Consider the following 21,471-nt stretch of genomic DNA (forward strand, 5'->3'; position numbering starts at 1 on the left):
TGTGTTTGAAATGACTGATCTGAGAAATTTTAGCAGTAAATTGAGAGAGAACATTCAACAAATAAATATTGATATTAATAATGAAAATATCCAGATGTTGAATTTGTCCAGTTGTTCCAGGTGATATGGATTGCAATGTCACACACTGTTCAGGAGGGATAGTTTGCTCAAAATTGATTTTTATACGCAGACCAGAAATCTAGACAGAGAAAAGTTATTTTGACCAACTGTTGGCTAAAAGTAGTGCTCATACTACAGCTGTAGTTCTGTTACACACATTTTTCCCATTCTGCTTGATGTGATGTAAATATTCCCTGCTGTCCTTGCAAGATCTCACACACAAGAAAGAATCGCAGGGGCAGAGAACCTCCAATACAGTAAAATAAATAACTTCCCAGTCAATTTACCTTCCTGATTAACAGTTGGCATAGTCGTATACAAACTGTTACACCATTGATGTTAGTTGATCTCGATAAAATTGCTAATTTCCAGATTCCTTTCATGTGCATTTCCTCTTCAAATCCTGATTGGTCGGTGTTGAAAACAAATTACTTAGTGAACAATGGGATACGTTTATCTCATCTACAAATTTTTGGGCTGATTTTGCAGTTTGCTGTGCATTGTCAAGATAACGCTTTGTAATTTTATGTTAAGTCTTCTAATTCTGCAGCACTGTTTGAAGCTATGCAACCATCTGCTGCTTCCCTTAAAATACCTGTAATCTGTGATGCACATGATTCTATATGCATAATGTAGTAGATAACTATCTTGCATATCCTTTAAATTCTATTGAGCATCTTTGAAACATGCAAACACCAGGTTTTGTAAAAAATGTTCTTTGTCCTCATAATTGTTTTTCTTCCATGTGTTCAGTGCCCTTTCCTTGGACAGTGAATACCCTTTATTACTTTTCACTGAATAAAAAGGATGATGAACTATGTGGCCTGACAGCTGTTGTTCGTATCATTTTCACTTGTTCAGCACATATCGTCATTGTACTCCTCATGTAAATTGTCCACACAGTAGAGTGTGTACGGCGCCACACATTCCACTGACTCATCTTGCAGAAATGATAATATTTCATCTGCCACTTCTTTCGTACTCTGAAATTCCTTGGGTTCCTTTCTCATGAAATGCCAACTTCGGCAACTTTTGTTGTAGATATAATGCAATGCTTGCTTTGTAAGTTGTTGCCATTGCTCTGCTTTGTGTGTTACTCATTGACTAAACCATTAGCATCCAATATTGTGGTTGCAGGATAAACATGTGGGGTGTCGAATGCCTTTTGCGACCCTGCACTGGAGGGGTTCCTTGTTTTCACCTTGATTATAATTCAGTTTTGTTAGTTCGATTCATGAATCTTGTGCAATACTTTTGATAGCATTATTACTGTAATATGAAGGAGTGTCTCATTATCTATACATTGTCAAACAGTGTGAGGAATTGAAGGGTGTAAGAACCACATGGTTAAGTTCAGTTTCACATCGCACCATTATTAACCCTTCTACAGTTCATACTCGCATGGTTATGTGTCTTACCTCGTGGGTAGGTGAATGGTTCGTATGTTTTACTTCCAGATGTGTACAGCATTGTTTTTTTAATGGCTTTGCAACGAAATGTTAGGTGTTTGTGCAGTTTTATGTGTGACGAACTTTTAAAACTATTCCTTAAATGGCGACTACCAGCAATATCTTCCAAAAACAATTTTATGAACATGTAACCTCATACAGTGTTGCTATATCAGTTTGACATGAACAGTGTTACATGTGCGACAGCCCCAGAAGCAGTCTTGGTATGCCTCTTGTTATATGGCACGAAGTGCCATCTGCGAATTTTTTATATAGTATATCATCGCAAATCTTCATCCTTTCAACAGTCTTTTCGACTTTGAAAATTAGTCTATAGAGGCGAGGTCTGGAGAGTACTTAGGATGAGGCAGCACAGTGATTCCATTTTTTGTGCAGTCGTCGCACACCAACTTGCATGAATGTGAAGGTGTGTTATCGCAATGCAAGACCCATGAATTGTCTTGCCACATTTCAGTCTGTTTCCTTCTGACTTGACCCAACGAGCATTTTTTGATCTTGGAGAACATTTTCCAACCCATTGTGAAGCTTGAACGTTGGTCTCAGCATCACCACCACTAGTTAGGATTCTCTTAACGAACACCTCGTTCTCATTTGTGCAATCCAAAAGCTCTTCACAGATTGTGAGGCAAAGGTTTTTCTAGGCTTGACTCATGAGCCATGGAATGAACTTGGCAGCAACATGATGTATTCCAAGATGATGTGTAAAGAATTCATGACATGATGCAACAGAAATGTTACACCCATCTGCAATTTCTTCTACAGTCTGTCTTCGATTGGCACACACAATTTCCTTAACATTCCTGATGTGACCGTTATTGGTAAATGTCAAAGGACATCCTGAACTAGGGTCATCTTTAACTTCTGTCTGCCATTTTTTAACTGTGTGGACCATTCGTAACACCAAGTACAGCTTAAGCACTCATCACTATAGGCTTCGTGCATAATTTGATGTGTCTCCATAAAGGTTTTCTCCAGTTTCATGCAAAATTTACCAGGTGTACCGGTATGAAATGAGCGTGGTGGTGTTTTTTTTTTTTTTTTTTTTTTTTCTGTGAAAATGAAACACTAATTTTGAATTGAAAAGTAAAAACATTTTATTCAAAGTACTGACCATTACTTTCTATACATTTTGACCACCTATCTGGCAATTTGTGGACACCATGCCAATAGAAATGTTCGTCTTTTGAAGCAAACCAATCAGACACCCAATTTTCGACTTCTTCGTAGAAATCGAAGTGTTCCTCAGCCAATGCGTGTCCCATTGATGAAAACAAATGGTAGTCTGAAGGGGTCAAGTCTGGTGAATACGGCGGGTGGGGTAGCAGCTCCCAGCCAAGTGTTTTTATTGTATCCTGAACCAGTTTTGCTTTGTGTGCAGGTGTATTGTCGTGTAAAAAAATTACATTTCCACGTCTTTTGGCCCATTCTGGTCTTTTTTCGATCAATGCATAGTTTAGTTCAAATTGATCATTTGTTGTCTGTAGCGATTAGTATTCAGTTTCACTGGGTTTTAGAAGCTCGTGATACACCACACCTTTCTGATCCCACCAAACACAGAGCATTGTCTTCTTGCCGAATCGATCTGGTTTTGCAGTCGATGTTGATGGTTGTCCTGGATTAACCCATGATTTTTTCCTGTTTAGGATTCTTAAACTAAATCCATTTTTCATCGCCAGTAACAATTCCATGAAAAATTTATTTTCTTTCATGTCTTTGAAGCAAAATTTGACAAATGTTTTTTCGGTTTTCCATCTGTCTTTCATTCAATTTATGGGGCACCCATTTTCCACACTTTTGTATCTTTCCCATAGCTTTCAAATGGTAAAATTGTTTGTTGTGCAACATTTAGCATTGCTGCCATTTGCTTGACTCAAAGTATCATCTTCATCTAATATTGCTTGCAATTCGGCGTCTTTGACCTTTTTGGTGGCCTTCCACATTCTTCATTTCTTACATCAAAATCATTGTTTCTGAACGTGGCTGGAGACAAGTGTAAAACAGTTACTGTGTAAGGTGGTCATTGTGTTGCCATAAGGCTGTTTGTAGAACAAAGTCTGAAGTTGTTAGACCACCTTAATGTTTGGTTTTAAGCTGAGAAATCTGCTGTACGGATCCAGTTTGAAGCATCTTTTATGGTTTGGAACTCAAATTACTAATATTCATGTTTTCTCATTGCAAATAAAGGAAACTTATAAGTACTATTGGCATAAATTCAACTTCTAATAAAACTGCTGGATTTTTTTCAGGTATGGTGCCAAAGGTTCACCGCCAGTTATTCCACCGAACAGTGCTTTAGTATTTGAAGTGGAATTAAGAAATGTAAATTAACCTTACTGTGGTGAATGTCGGCGGGACATTGTAACTGCAAAAGACAGTTCTTGGATTTTAAAGTAATGATGCTGGGTTTTAGTTCACCTTGAATGCTTCATTATGATTGACTCATTGACTTGACTTTCTGCCACTGGGAAACCTGTGTATCAATACAGTTTTGTATATGATATTTGGTTGAACATATTCCAGTAGTATTGTGTATGGCTCAAATGAGAGTTGTGGTGCAAGATTTGTCGTGCATGCGAAGGTGCTGTGTTGTAAATATTTTGTCATGATCATTGAACACACAATAAATTTTTTTAATAAAATTTGTGCAATTTGTATCATTTTGACACTCCACCCTGTCACAATTTTCATAGTAACCTACAGTATACTTATTGACACCAAAAAATTATAATATGAATAACTGCCAACCCCCTTGTAAACAATACAGATCATGTAAAGTAATAGTCTCTGGAGTATGCTGTTTGTCAGTAAAGTTTTAGAATTCAGTGAAAATGTAGTTTCAAAGAAACTACATTGCCATTTAGCCTGCAATAAAAACATTCCATATTTAGTAAAGATTCCTTCAGTAAATCATACTTCTTTATCATGTGCTTATGTAAATTTTATTTTGTGTCTGATAGTGAGAACTACTCTGCAAAAGTAGCCTTTTGTCTCTCATGAAGTTCTAGGGAACACCAAAGGTTTTACGGACTGACTGTAGAGGAATGTTGACCCTCTTGCTGCTACTGATGTTACCTGCACTGTGTACCGAGAGCAGCTTTTGTTATGGCTGTACTGCTCACCAAATGCTGGTGCCTACACTGAGAAATGGCATTCTGGCAGATATGAAACACGTATAATCTGATTTTGGAAAACAATTAGATGAAAAAATATTATTCCTATATATTTTACAGGCTATCTTCACTCAAGAAAAGATTGAATTTCTCTTTATTATAGGCCTTAGTTACTGTGCTGCATCAAATTGAGTAAAATGTGAAATTTTGCAAAAGTAAAAACACATTGCATATGGTGGAATTTAGCTCATACATTAGTGATGAGAAGTAGATAAGAGATCAAAATTTTATTTTACATTGAGATCTGAACAATATTTTGTTCTAGAGTTATTAGGTTTTACATCAAATGGACAATCATGTGAGACATGGCCATTCACAACCTTACACATCGCAAATCGTGCTCATACAATCGTCTTCTCGTAAATGATTCAAGATATCGAAAGGAGGTTTATTTGCAGATATGATCATGGAAAAAATGAGTCCATTGGTTAAATTCATTTTTTGAATTAGTACTAAGGTTTGTAATAAGGAGATTAATAATAGTTTTTTGTAAAAATCTGAACAGTTTTCCTACGTTTTGGGGACTGTCTCTGAAATAAATTGAACAAGTGATGATGCAGTTTCGCCACCTAATATATGACAAACTTTTCTGAGTGCTGTTTTGCCTGTGGGCACTTGGCAATGTGTATTTGTGTTCATTTTTGATCTAAGATGAGTAGGCACAATTTAATGATGATTAGCAGTTGCAGAGTGACACAAGGAGAAATTTTAAATGTGAGGAAAGGAGTAGCAGCCAACAAACAAAGATCTAGAAATGGGAATGTTAGGTGAAATTGAAAAACCTCTGTGCCAGCTAAAGCCATTAAGTCTGCATAAGTTAATTTTGGGAACAGTTCCAAATGACAGAAGAAATTAAACACTTAGAATTTTCTGGTTTTGCTTTTCAATTGCTATCTGGTCACTCATTGAAGTATCGTTTTCAAAGGTGGAGTCGGGAACAACCTGCAATATATTGTGTATAGATGGTAGGATGAAAAATGAAACAGATTTGTTGTTTATCCAACACCAACAAACTTGTGGCAAAAATTAATGATGAGATACAAAGTGAAGAGAATTGTGATGATGCTACTGATGAGGAGGAGGAGGATGACCCAATCCAAATGGATAGTCACAAAAGACTGAGTTTACTCAAAAGGAATACAGAAAAAGATTCTGATTTAGAAACAGGTGATAAAAGTGAAATGTCATTCTCACTAAATTCACCAGACCAATGAAAATTTTGTCATTTCGTGATGTTGAAGGTGCTCTTCAGTCATTTAGCAGCAGTGACATATCCAGTTAAAAAGTGGATCATAGACTTCAAGGAAACACCTTTTTTAATGGGTTGCAGTCAATTGCAAATGCTTGTTTTTGTAACAAAAGAAATGCATGGTTTTGTTACGCTTTTATTTGATTGAGAAAGGCCTTAAATTATGGGCTGCACGAATGAAAGCTTTGCAAGAATGATTTGACCTGGAAGCAAGTGCTGTGGAGATTAAAGTGTTTTTCTTGTCGGTTTAGGGCTTTATGTAGACACTGGCTCACTCATAGTTGAAGCTGAGTCGGAACACTTCATGAGAGTTGTCATCTGATGCAATATCTTACATTTTCTTACACCATAGTTATTTTCTTATTGTAGCGGTCCTAACCAGTGCCTCTGAAATGGCATCAGTAGCAGAGGAAAGGCTTGACTACTTAACATTCTACAGCTGGTATTGGAGCAAAAGAAGAAAACTTCTTCTCGTGAAAAGGCACATCCACTACTTTCCTTCTACAAACATACATTTCATTGAATGGGTGTACAGATCATTGACTCGTGAATTAGAGAACGACACAACTTTTCATACAAGACACACCTCAAAGGCTCAACATGTCATAAAAGATTACAATATGTTTTATTTGTCATAAAGCCTTCTTGTCTTGTCTTTTTTTTATTCCTGGAAAGGTGATTGCTCCTTGACGGTCAAGCTGCGACGCCAAAATGCGAAAGGCCCCACCCACAGCAGGTAAAAGCATTTTACTTGTTGTCACACTTTGGTGTTTTCTTGTATTCCACACCTCCCCTTTTTTGTCTGCACATACAAAAACAACACCTGTGTATGAAATGTCGTTTGCCTAAATGGCTTGTAACACTTAAAGATCCACCAATTGCTGTCTCGACAAAAGAAGAAACAGAAGAGTCTCTTCAAGAATATTTTCTCATAATGAAGGAAATAGCCAGCTGTGCTGATGATATTGACTAGTCACTATCTCATTATTGATTGACAGGATAGAAGACTAAGGTACAAAACTTGTACTTCACAGTGCAGGAATTGTGAAAGTTTAAATAAGAATGAGACATTATATAATATCTGTGAAGTCATCGCTGAAAAGAAAATGAAAGTTCTAGCAATGGAAATTTAAACTTCAGCAAGAAAGAGGCTAAAGACTCGAGTAACAGAAATATTGAAAGCACAGCTTGGGAGGCAGTTTCAGTTGGGGTCACATAATCTAATGATTGCAACCACAAGAGCAAGGGAAAGAGATGCTTAAACTGCAATAAGTTTGGCCATACCTTATTGATGTGTGGAGGAGAATAATAATTAAAAGGTGTCAACGAATGCAAACACTGTTCAGAGTATTGGCACTTGTAAACTTAACAGTCAATTTATTACAATGGTATGTTTTTGAGATATGGATGCTCAGTTTGCGAAAAACAGATGTAGTCTAACAGGCTTTGGAAAAAACTTGATATCTCCATGATGGTATTTTACAGGCTTTGTTGAGACTGAGGATGTGAAAATAGAAACATATTTTTGTGGTTTCTAGAGACACTATGAATTTAGAGATGTTTGTTGTTAACAACTTTCTAGATCAAACTGAAGCTTTAATAAACAAGGGTAGAGTTACTATCAGAAAGCCAGAAGCAGAAGCTCATCTTATATTTATCCACATAGCAGACAAACCAGAAGCTCTGTTAGTGATGAAACAAAGGAACACATTAAAGATTTTGTGACTGACTACACTCTAACAAAGACAAGTCCACTGATGTCAGGGTGAAGATAATTGTGTGATAATTATTATACAGTAGACACAGAAGATTGTTACCAGGAGACAACCAAGTCCAGAAGTTGTATGATCAAGGAATAATAGAACAAATTTCATCTGAGGTCGAGGGTGTAGTTTGTAATAGTGAACAGAAAGGAGGTTGTAAGTTTGGTGTAAGACAATCACTGGAAAAGATAGCATTCAACAGTAGCAAGGCCACAGGCATTAGGGATGTGTTAGTGTAGAGAGAAGTGGCATTATCAGTAACGATCAGGACATCAAATGAAGGTGTTGGTCTGTGAGAGCAGGCAGGATTATAAGGTTGGGATCAGTTTAGGTGGTGGATTGTGATTATTTTTGCAGATGTAAGGTGGGTTCCCATGTTGATAGATATAAAGCTAAGATAGAAGTTAGGAAATCCTGGAAAGTTAACGGGGTGATTAGGTGGAAGTGGGGGTGGATCGCAGTTAGATGGAAGAACTGAGTTAGGCAGGATTCAGTGTTGCTTTTGGATTTAGTCTGATTTGATAGGCTTGGTGTCGAAGAAGTGTTACCACATTAATGATCAGGAGAAGCAGAGAGAGTCACCATGAACAGCTGTATCCTCACCTACTTTTACTTCTCCTTTGAAAGCATCACCTACAAAACAAATCTGTAGTACAGCAAGTGGCACCTGCATGATCCCGTCCTATGCCATTCTAATCGTGGGCCATCTGGAGCAGACTGTTACCACTCGTCCGTGAGCTGGAGAGTGCCCACTTACCTGTGGGGCACCCTCTCGGCTGTGGGCTGTGGTTGTAGGGACACACGACTGCATTGATCATGTGTATAAGTGAAGGGGTCAGCCAGGGTGTGATGCACACCTGCACCCCAAATCACGCTGAGAGGCACCATGTCAAATTTCTTCCAGAAATCTAGAATCTGCATGTTGCCCTTCATCCACAGTTTGCAGCATATTGAGTGAGAAAAGGACAAGCAGAGTGTAGAGCAAGTGTTGCTTTCTGCGAGGGACATTCAATAAGTAATGCAACACTTTTTTTTTTCTGAAAGTAGGATGGTTTTATTCAGGATTTGAATACACCATATTATTCCTCACCAAAACTGGCCAAGAAAAAAAAAGTGTTGCATTACTAACTATTGAATGCCCCTTGTAAATCCATGCTGATTCATGGACAGAAGTTTTTCTGTTTAAAGTACATTTATTTTATTAAAACTTAGAACACACTCAAAAATTCTACATCAATCCAGTGTTGAGGACACTGGTCTATAATTTTGCAGGTCTGCGTTTTTATCCTTACTATACACAGGAGTCACTTGCACTTTTTTCCAGTCACTTGTAACTTTTTACTGGATGAGAGATCCATGATAAATCCAAGCTAAGTAAGGGAAAATGGCAAAGAGTGTTCTTTGTAAAACTGAACTGGGATTCCATCTGGACCTGACAACTTAGTTTTCAACTCTTTCAATTGATCTCAATGCCTTGTTTGCCTATTTCTATGTCCTCCATACAGCAGTCTGAGAAATATGAACTTTAAAATTTCAGCTTTCCTTTTGCTGTCATCTACTGTGTTATTGAGCTGGTTGACAAGTGACTGAACTGAGGTCTTAAGACTCGCTTAGTGATTGTATGTAGGTTCAGAATTTTTTGGCTTCTTGGTAAGTTCTTTTGCTAACATATGGTGGTAGAAGTTGTATGCTTCGTGCATCAGTCTTTTATAGATGCAGAAATTTCTACTAACTTTAGCTTGTGAACATTTCCACCTTCTTTAAACAGAGTATACTACAATCTGTGTTTTCTCAGCATTTTCTGAATTTTGTTATTAAACCACAGAATGTTTGTTTCCATTCTTAATCCATTAATGTGACACATACTTCTCTGTATCCATCATACTGGAACTAAATAATGTCCATCCATTGCCTCAGTAAGGGGAAAACACATGCTTATCTGCTCCTTCTAGCATAAAAACTCTACTAGCCTTCTTCGTGGATTGCCTCCAACTAATATTGCTCAGGGAACTTCCTGGCTACCGAGCATATACTTCCTTTGAATGATTATACAACTGTTTTGGTGGAATTGAGTAGCCAGTAATATCATCTGATGATTAACTTGAGTTCACATAGTCCTGTTACTTGCAAAGAGAAATTTCAGACAGACTCAGTTTTGACTGCTATTGACATAATGTTGTTGATTGCAATGAATACTCGCCCTCCTATGGTGTCTAACTGCTGTTTTTGATATGTGTTCCATGCCTCATTAAATATTTCAGAACTTTCTGCTTCAAGTTTCTTGGTTTCAAGTATAATTTGAGTGTGACTGCTTTCCTGGATGGTGGTCAATTCAGGAACTTCGTTACAAATGCTTTAGCAGTTAAAAGTGTCTTTACTTTGTACAGGATCAGATTTTACTTTGCATATCAATTGGCACTGATCCGAGGCATGTTCCCTTTTTAAAAGCAGTTGATTTATCCACTACTGGCTTGCTAGGCCTCTCGCAGGAACCAGTACAGGACAGGATAGAAAAATCAAGACTGCAGTGGTATGGACACATGAAGAGAATGGATGAGGGAAGAATTCCAAAGAGGATGTTTGATCTGCAACTGGAGGGGAAGAGGCCCAGAGGAAGACCAAGGGATAGATGGGTGAAGGGAGTGAAGGAATGTGTGATGAGAAGAGGAGAGAACTGGACGAAGGTGGAAGAGGGGGAGTGGTGGAAAGACAGAACACGATGGAGAGGCTTGTGTTCCCGACAGACCCAGCCAGTGGCTGGAAACTGTCCAAGATGATGATGAAAGTGCATTTCTAACGTAATACCAAGTTAGAAATAAAAAAGGAATCCACAGCCTCCCAAGGTGTGAAATGTTGTAGAAATTATAATCTTTGTGATATTTGGTCTAAAATAATATTTTATATGTCTAGCTCACTTATTTTGTATCACTTGTCTCTTGGCACCTTATCTGTCTGCACAGACAGTAGAAGATGATGCTACTGTACAATTTAGATTCATACATATGATCTAAAACTGCAGCAGCTTTTTCTAACCTCGTTTTTGAATGTATTTTACGGAACTGTGACAGTGAAGTTATCTGGTTGCGTACAACAGGTCTAGCGGATGTTTTTACTGGCCACCTGATTCTGCTGTGATGGTTTTCAAGTCATTGACAGAAAGTCTACATTCAGTAGTGCAGAAATACCTGGATCATGCAGTATTAGTTGGAGGTGACTTTAACCTACCGAGTATAGCCTGGGTTGTCTGTGGATTTACTGCAGCGGGTACAGACAAAAAGTCTTGCGAAGCTCTTTTGAACATGTTTTCCGAAAACTGTCTTGTGTAACTAGTTTGAAAGCCCACACACAATGGAAATAGGCCTCGTAGTTACTAACAGGCCTAATGTAACTTCCTGGCAGATTAAAACTGTGTGACGGACCGAGACTCGAACTCGGGACCTTTGCCTTTCGCGGGCAAGTGCTCTACTTCAGTGTGTCATGCAGAATTTCGTTATTCATCTGAGACAATTCATTGCAAATGATGGCAGGCATATCGAAAATGTCATAACTAAATCCGAATATCTATAATGATGTTTACATGTTGAATAAAGTGTGTGCATGCCATAGTTTTTAACTAATTTTTTTTTTCGGATAGTTCATAACTGTCACCTTTTAAGTGAGCAGCCAACTGATACAATTACACCATTGTTACAAAATTTTAAAGCAACGGAGAATTAACACTGCAATTGTAAAAGCAATCAGCTACACAACAAAAAATATTATAAGAATTACAAAAACAATCGAATGATTTGTGAAAACAGTCCAATGATTTAGTGAAAGTGACAGTCAAGTTTAACACTTTGTCAGTGCAGATGATGTTACACAGTTAAAAGAAGGCTTATTGTGGTCTCCCGGAAAATCAGCCGATGGCCTGGTCACAGTGTGTCCAGTCTCCTTTGTCAGTTTCTCATGGGGTCAAGGAGGCTAGGTTTCATGCATGAAGTAGGTTAAATTTTATCATTGAAGGGTGGGATGGATACTGCAGTGCCTCTGTGCTTGGAGACAAGTGCAGCAATGCAGTGTTTGCTATTAAAAAGATGCCAATTGCATGTAAGTGAGATATATCTGTCTTGAAAACAACTTTGTGAATACTGTATACCCTGTCTCCAGTTATTGGAATTACCACATGAGTTTTACGAATATATGAGATGAAGGGAAAAATGCCATTCCACAAAAGTTAAAAAAACTTTAACTTTGTGGTATCACTTTCCTCCTCCCATCGCCAATTAGTGTCGTTTGAAGGTAACATGTATTTGATGTTTTACATATTTATACCAGTTTCAGTAATATAGTATTATGAAAAGGATAGAATGCTATTGACCATATAGTGGAGATGCTGAGTCACAGACATACACAGCAAAAAGACACTAAACAAGTAAGCTTTCGGCCAATAGGCCTTCTTCTGAATTAGACAACATACACACACCCACATTCACTCAAACACAACTCTCACACATATGACAACTGTCTCTGGCTGCTGATGTGAGAGTCTGGCTTCGGCAGCCTGAGCCAGTGGTCATGTACGTGAGAGATGCGTTTGCATCTGCAACTCAATATCTCTACTATATGGTGAGTAGCAATCTATCTATTTCATAATATTGTGACTATTCCATCCTGGATTTTCCACTGTTTACTTTTGATGATACCCTGCATTAAGGATCTCTCTCAAACACATTATTCTGTGTATGGCTTATTATGCAACAGTGGTAGGATGAGCGACTTCCGTTGATAAATGTTTTGCTAATGGGGTATATGCTCGGATAAAAATTTGTATGTCAGTATATTCAGATAACCAGATTCTAGTACTGGAAAGTTCAATGTCCTATAAACACTTGTCCAGCAGATTTGAGAAAAGAAGTAACACGGTTTCTGGTGGCAGTATTATTTCGGATTGAGTGTAATTTTTAGAAAAGGAAATCAACTATATCACAGCATCTATCGGTGCTCTTGCATGAAGCATAGCTCCCAAATTTGATTCAGAAAAAGTTTAATATTTCGCAGTGTTTGGGGTGCAAGAGTGAAAGCATTAGCTTTTAAATTAGCCTTTAAGGCATTGTAAATAGCATCTGACATATCACACAAAATTTTTTAAATTGTATACTTTTCAGAACGTGGTATAGGCCTAAATATTAGAAAGGTATAATCACCAGTTCTAGTTTTACTTGAGCCAGAACTGCATCTTTAATGTGAGTGTCAGATTTTGAGCTCGAATGACACCTCCAGAAGTAGTCAAAATTAGCTCTCATTATTCAAAAGTTTTTCGCAGGTGTGTCTTTGGCTTTACGTACTCAAGACAATTACGACCACTCTGTTTTGCTGAATTTATGTGCAACTGTGTATACATCAGTTAACATTCAGTGATTGTCATTCAACATGTGTGTGAAGGACAGGCATAAAATTTAGAATGAGATACTCTGAACACCTAAAGTGCTGAAAGTGTAAACACATACACCACATTTACAAACTGGAATGGCATGACGAAATGACTGCACTTTATGACAGTGCAACAGGAAATCTCTGCAATTAGGGGCATAGTTAAGAGCATCCCGTCATCTGCTGATAATGTGTGTGATAGTCACAGCAGTCTTGCTACATGTCACGTGAGGTACGGTAATGGAATGAGATCCGGGGATTTACCCCCAAGCTGTATACCATATGAAGTCACAGCAATGCCTATACAGTCTTCTCTACTGGTAGAAGAAAGCTTAATTAAACACGGACAGTTCCAGGTCTTTATGCCAGACTGGTGTAATCAAGTCACAGAGCAGAATCCCAGTCCATACCAGTTGGATGGCTATCACATAGCACATGTGACATCATCTCCAATATCACCCAGGTGTGACACAAGATGTGCTGACAGGCACCCAACGAACTAGAATAATAAGAACAGAAGGAAGTACAGGAATCGGCATCATCCCGGTTATCAACACACTGGTTGTGAACACTTCTATAGAAATAACAATAGCAGTTGCTGGAATTCGTGTAACACCAGCCAGAGCTGAAGAAGTAAACATTACTCTTGCAAATAATAATCAGATGCCTAATGATCCGCCTACCTCTAATTGGCAGAAAGAGAGCCTGTTGGGAAGTATAACTGAAATGACAAATAAGTCACAGGTCATGAACAATAACAACTTTTGTCAAAGTCATTCAGACCTTAATAAGCACTCCGATGATGGTCATTAAATGGGTGGGGGCATTCGAGACATTCATGTTAAGTTCTTAAGGTATAATGAAGGAATTGAATTAACTAGAGATCAAAACATATGTTCTAATAACTCACAAGTATTAGTTCTGTCTTTAATCAAAGTCATGGTTGGTAAAATACCTACATCGGTTGTTACAGACACAAGTACCTCTATTTACGTCATATCCTCATTAAGCCCGTCAATGATGGCTATTTCACAGGTGGAGGCCATCAAGACAATCACGTTGACCTGCTAGAGTATAATGAAGGAACTGATACAAGAGATGAATTGATTATAGATTTAAAAAAAACATAACCCACAGGTATTAATTCAATCAAGACCATAGTTGGGATAATTCCTACTTCAGTTATTCAAGACGCAGGTCATATCACAGAATTTATTTATCTAGATGAAGGAGGTAAACAAAGTGCCAAGTTACACAGTACTAAACTGCCTTGTAACTGGAGCTTTAGGTGCAAAGTCACAACCTGTCAACTGGGAGACACAAGTAGTCGTCATAACAGGAAATTGAGTTATGTTATGTCTGTTTCTAATTTTGAAGAGTCACTTGGTTGAATGCTTGCTTGGCATGGAGTTTTTCTGAGAAAAAGCATGTAAATTTGACTTTTCTTCGGTTAACTGTCACTTGCGCACTAAAGGTAAAGAGATCGTAGTTGACTTTATGCAAACTCGATTTGGCGTGCAGTTAGGATTGTGGTATTTTACAAATCGTGGGCAGGACTACAACAAAACAAATTACTTATTATTAGCGTAACATGAGGTTTCATTTAATCGCTACCTGTCCCGGCTAAGGACAGTTACTCTGTTAAAGAAATCTCCACCTGGGAACGTGTACCAATGTTGTCTGTCAAGCAGTGTAAATGGCACTAAGTTCATGCAAAAGAGTGATCCTATATAATTTACCGAACTGTTATTCAAGGTGGCAACATTTTTCCTTAAACAAAATGAACTGTTTTTACACACAATACCACATGCGCACAACACTAATGTATTCTTTCCTGTCAAAAATATTTCGTAAAAGTTCTTACGAAATAATCAGGCGTTGGGTTTTTGGGGGAAGACATCAGACTGCGAGCTCATCAGATTAGGGCAGGACGGAGAAGGAAGTCGGCCGTGCCCTTTCAAAGGAACCACCCCGGCATTTGCCTGGAGCGATTTAGGGAAATCATGGAAAATGTAAATCACAATGGCCAGACGCCGGGATTGAACAGTCGTCCTCCCGAATGCGAGTGTTGTGTGCCACCCTGCGCCACCCCGCTCGATGAAATAATCAGGGTTCATACATTAGCAGAGAACAATTTTATCACGTAAAATGCTGTTTGCAGTATATTTAAGGATTATTCACAATCTAAGTCGAATTTATTATTTCAGAGTGTGTTCTGGGACACCAATACACAATTATTATCGTAAAATCTGACCATCAAGATTCATGTTTGCTTGGTAGTTTGATTTAAAACTGCCGCTGAAATATTTCACTTAGATGGCGGCTAACACAAGACAATCACTTATCGAATCTGGTTCAGGCATTGTTTTACTATCAACAAGTAATATATATTAATTCTTTTCTGTACCTTAACTATACGCATTAACATTTAAAAGTATTTCTCCCTGTTAATCACTTATCATTCAGCATTCAGCAATAATCCACGCTAATGGCTGCGCTCCTTTGTAGCTGATGAGTAAACTTACAATTTATATATGATGAAAATCACAATTAAATAAAACTCCAACAAGAAGATTGATTTCAATGACAGATAAACTCTGTTTTTCAATATTAAATTAGCACAAAATACAGTTTTTCACCGACCTCAGTGCTACAAGACATCAATCACGTCCGATCATTACAACAGTTCGTACAAGAAGAAGAAGGATTTTTCTAGAAGAATCATAGATAACAAAAGATGGAGATTTCCATTATCTTTTTCCATAGTATTGTCTTCAGATATAATTTTTTACAGAGAATTAAGTTATGTCACTGACAATTATTTATTATTTTAGTCTCAATGAAGACCATTTTTATTATAGTTCATAACTGTCACCTTTTAAGTGAGCAGCCAACTGATACAATTACACCATTGTTACAAAATTTTAAAGCAACGGAGAATTAACACTGCAATTGTAAAAGCAATCAGCTACACAACAAAAAATATTATAAGAATTACAAAAACAATCGAATGATTTGTGAAAACAGTCCAATGATTTAGTGAAAGTGACAGTCAAGTTTAACACTTTGTCAGTGCAGATGATGTTACACAGTTAAAAGAAGGCTTATTGTGGTCTCCCGGAAAATCAGCCGATGGCCTGGTCACAGTGTGTCCAGTCTCCTTTGTCAGTTTCTCATGGGGTCAAGGAGGCTAGGTTTCATGCATGAAGTAGGTTAAATTTTATCATTGAAGGGTGGGATGGATACTGCAGTGCCTCTGTGCTTGGAGACAAGTGCAGCAATGCAGTGTTTGCTATTAAAAAGATGCCAATTGCATGTAAGTGAGATATATCTGTCTTGAAAACAACTTTGTGAATACTGTATACCCTGTCTCCAGTTATTGGAATTACCACATGAGTTTTACGAATATATGAGATGAAGGGAAAAATGCCATTCCACAAAAGTTAAAAAAACTTTAACTTTGTGGTATCACTTTCCTCCTCCCATCGCCAATTAGTGTCGTTTGAAGGTAACATGTATTTGATGTTTTACATATTTATACCAGTTTCAGTAATATAGTATTATGAAAAGGATAGAATGCTATTGACCATATAGTGGAGATGCTGAGTCACAGACATACACAGCAAAAAGACACTAAACAAGTAAGCTTTCGGCCAATAGGCCTTCTTCTGAATTAGACAACATACACACACCCACATTCACTCAAACACAACTCTCACACATATGACAACTGTCTCTGGCTGCTGATGTGAGAGTCTGGCTTCGGCAGCCTGAGCCAGTGGTCATGTACGTGAGAGATGCGTTTGCATCTGCAACTCAATATCTCTACTATATGGTGAGTAGCAATCTATCTATTTCATAATATTGTGACTATTCCATCCTGGATTTTCCACTGTTTACTTTTGATGATACCCTGCATTAAGGATCTCTCTCAAACACATTATTCTGTGTATGGCTTATTATGCAACAGTGGTAGGATGAGCGACTTCCGTTGATAAATGTTTTGCTAATGGGGTATATGCTCGGATAAAAATTTGTATGTCAGTATATTCAGATAACCAGATTCTAGTACTGGAAAGTTCAATGTCCTATAAACACTTGTCCAGCAGATTTGAGAAAAGAAGTAACACGGTTTCTGGTGGCAGTATTATTTCGGATTGAGTGTAATTTTTAGAAAAGGAAATCAACTATATCACAGCATCTATCGGTGCTCTTGCATGAAGCATAGCTCCCAAATTTGATTCAGAAAAAGTTTAATATTTCGCAGTGTTTGGGGTGCAAGAGTGAAAGCATTAGCTTTTAAATTAGCCTTTAAGGCATTGTAAATAGCATCTGACATATCACACAAAATTTTTTAAATTGTATACTTTTCAGAACGTGGTATAGGCCTAAATATTAGAAAGGTATAATCACCAGTTCTAGTTTTACTTGAGCCAGAACTGCATCTTTAATGTGAGTGTCAGATTTTGAGCTCGAATGACACCTCCAGAAGTAGTCAAAATTAGCTCTCATTATTCAAAAGTTTTTCGCAGGTGTGTCTTTGGCTTTACGTACTCAAGACAATTACGACCACTCTGTTTTGCTGAATTTATGTGCAACTGTGTATACATCAGTTAACATTCAGTGATTGTCATTCAACATGTGTGTGAAGGACAGGCATAAAATTTAGAATGAGATACTCTGAACACCTAAAGTGCTGAAAGTGTAAACACATACACCACATTTACAAACTGGAATGGCATGACGAAATGACTGCACTTTATGACAGTGCAACAGGAAATCTCTGCAATTAGGGGCATAGTTAAGAGCATCCCGTCATCTGCTGATAATGTGTGTGATAGTCACAGCAGTCTTGCTACATGTCACGTGAGGTACGGTAATGGAATGAGATCCGGGGATTTACCCCCAAGCTGTATACCATATGAAGTCACAGCAATGCCTATACAGTCTTCTCTACTGGTAGAAGAAAGCTTAATTAAACACGGACAGTTCCAGGTCTTTATGCCAGACTGGTGTAATCAAGTCACAGAGCAGAATCCCAGTCCATACCAGTTGGATGGCTATCACATAGCACATGTGACATCATCTCCAATATCACCCAGGTGTGACACAAGATGTGCTGACAGGCACCCAACGAACTAGAATAATAAGAACAGAAGGAAGTACAGGAATCGGCATCATCCCGGTTATCAACACACTGGTTGTGAACACTTCTATAGAAATAACAATAGCAGTTGCTGGAATTCGTGTAACACCAGCCAGAGCTGAAGAAGTAAACATTACTCTTGCAAATAATAATCAGATGCCTAATGATCCGCCTACCTCTAATTGGCAGAAAGAGAGCCTGTTGGGAAGTATAACTGAAATGACAAATAAGTCACAGGTCATGAACAATAACAACTTTTGTCAAAGTCATTCAGACCTTAATAAGCACTCCGATGATGGTCATTAAATGGGTGGGGGCATTCGAGACATTCATGTTAAGTTCTTAAGGTATAATGAAGGAATTGAATTAACTAGAGATCAAAACATATGTTCTAATAACTCACAAGTATTAGTTCTGTCTTTAATCAAAGTCATGGTTGGTAAAATACCTACATCGGTTGTTACAGACACAAGTACCTCTATTTACGTCATATCCTCATTAAGCCCGTCAATGATGGCTATTTCACAGGTGGAGGCCATCAAGACAATCACGTTGACCTGCTAGAGTATAATGAAGGAACTGATACAAGAGATGAATTGATTATAGATTTAAAAAAAACATAACCCACAGGTATTAATTCAATCAAGACCATAGTTGGGATAATTCCTACTTCAGTTATTCAAGACGCAGGTCATATCACAGAATTTATTTATCTAGATGAAGGAGGTAAACAAAGTGCCAAGTTACACAGTACTAAACTGCCTTGTAACTGGAGCTTTAGGTGCAAAGTCACAACCTGTCAACTGGGAGACACAAGTAGTCGTCATAACAGGAAATTGAGTTATGTTATGTCTGTTTCTAATTTTGAAGAGTCACTTGGTTGAATGCTTGCTTGGCATGGAGTTTTTCTGAGAAAAAGCATGTAAATTTGACTTTTCTTCGGTTAACTGTCACTTGCGCACTAAAGGTAAAGAGATCGTAGTTGACTTTATGCAAACTCGATTTGGCGTGCAGTTAGGATTGTGGTATTTTACAAATCGTGGGCAGGACTACAACAAAACAAATTACTTATTATTAGCGTAACATGAGGTTTCATTTAATCGCTACCTGTCCCGGCTAAGGACAGTTACTCTGTTAAAGAAATCTCCACCTGGGAACGTGTACCAATGTTGTCTGTCAAGCAGTGTAAATGGCACTAAGTTCATGCAAAAGAGTGATCCTATATAATTTACCGAACTGTTATTCAAGGTGGCAACATTTTTCCTTAAACAAAATGAACTGTTTTTACACACAATACCACATGCGCACAACACTAATGTATTCTTTCCTGTCAAAAATATTTCGTAAAAGTTCTTACGAAATAATCAGGCGTTGGGTTTTTGGGGGAAGACATCAGACTGCGAGCTCATCAGATTAGGGCAGGACGGAGAAGGAAGTCGGCCGTGCCCTTTCAAAGGAACCACCCCGGCATTTGCCTGGAGCGATTTAGGGAAATCATGGAAAATGTAAATCACAATGGCCAGACGCCGGGATTGAACAGTCGTCCTCCCGAATGCGAGTGTTGTGTGCCACCCTGCGCCACCCCGCTCGATGAAATAATCAGGGTTCATACATTAGCAGAGAACAATTTTATCACGTAAAATGCTGTTTGCAGTATATTTAAGGATTATTCACAATCTAAGTCGAATTTATTATTTCAGAGTGTGTTCTGGGACACCAATACACAATTATTATCGTAAAATCTGACCATCAAGATTCATGTTTGCTTGGTAGTTTGATTTAAAACTGCCGCTGAAATATTTCACTTAGATGGCGGCTAACACAAGACAATCACTTATCGAATCTGGTTCAGGCATTGTTTTACTATCAACAAGTAATATATATTAATTCTTTTCTGTACCTTAACTATACGCATTAACATTTAAAAGTATTTCTCCCTGTTAATCACTTATCATTCAGCATTCAGCAATAATCCACGCTAATGGCTGCGCTCCTTTGTAGCTGATGAGTAAACTTACAATTTATATATGATGAAAATCACAATTAAATAAAACTCCAACAAGAAGATTGATTTCAATGACAGATAAACTCTGTTTTTCAATATTAAATTAGCACAAAATACAGTTTTTCACCGACCTCAGTGCTACAAGACATCAATCACGTCCGATCATTACAACAGTTCGTACAAGAAGAAGAAGGATTTTTCTAGAAGAATCATAGATAACAAAAGATGGAGATTTCCATTATCTTTTTCCATAGTATTGTCTTCAGATATAATTTTTTACAGAGAATTAAGTTATGTCACTGACAATTATTTATTATTTTAGTCTCAATGAAGACCATTTTTATTAATTTCATGAGAATGTTCACCCACATTCCACACACAACGCTGTGGTGAATATCGCTCCGAATAAGATGGTCGTGGATATTACATTGCCCCTTGGGTTGAGAAAAAAAAGCTAGTTTATGTATTGTATTTATCAGACCATCATATCCACGTTGCTTATTGTTCACTTTCACTTGATTAACACGTTGTTATCGTCATGCAAATGTTCGTTGACGAGATTGTGTAAATGGCTTAAGTAACTGTAAAATCTTGGAAAATGCGGCGGAGACTTCCCAGATTAACTTATCCCCCCCCCCTCCCCCCCCCACCACCACCACCCCAATCTCACTGGATTCGGGAAACCGGGAACAAAACCATCCAAGGGGCTTCAAGAAAATACAGTTACCTGCTCTTATTTGTCAGGCTTGACATGAATATAATAGATAATATTTTGAACACGCGAATTTATATTTCTGTTTAGTCGCATCAGAGGTCAAGTGTCTTCCACGGAGGTTTACCATGAAAATTAAAAGTTCATATAGCTCAAATAACAAATTTCTTATAACGATTCACCGATGACGTCATGTAGCCACCGCCACGTCGAGCCGCTGGATCGCAGGCAGGTAGAGACCGCTGCTGAAACGCTCCCGACCACGTGGATGATCGTCGGCCGCACAGTGGTATGGATCTGTTGCTGTCTGGAAGTATTACTGCACCAGGTCCTGCTTCTCTCTTGCCATGTCCCTCTCGTACAAGATGGGTACATGAAATGTCAAAACAGGATATCAGTAACAAGATAATTATTATATTTATCCT

The 21,471-nt window shown here is 38.0% G+C and overlaps 1 protein-coding gene across 1 annotated transcript in view; it reads left to right on the plus strand.

Annotated features, from left to right (window-relative positions):
• Window positions 1–4,232, plus strand: part of LOC126094632 (46 kDa FK506-binding nuclear protein) — a 69,703-nt gene extending 65,471 nt beyond the window's left edge. Inside the window, exon 9 of the mRNA XM_049909119.1 lies at window positions 3,836–4,232. Coding sequence (XP_049765076.1) covers window positions 3,836–3,917 — 82 coding nt within the window. The 3' untranslated portion in view covers window positions 3,918–4,232. The remainder of the gene's footprint in view (window positions 1–3,835) is intronic.
• Window positions 4,233–21,471: the final 17,239 nt, after the last annotated feature.

This window comes from Schistocerca cancellata, chromosome 8 (genome assembly GCF_023864275.1).
Source record: "Schistocerca cancellata isolate TAMUIC-IGC-003103 chromosome 8, iqSchCanc2.1, whole genome shotgun sequence".
In the NCBI taxonomy this organism is placed as follows: Eukaryota; Metazoa; Arthropoda; class Insecta; order Orthoptera; family Acrididae; genus Schistocerca; species Schistocerca cancellata.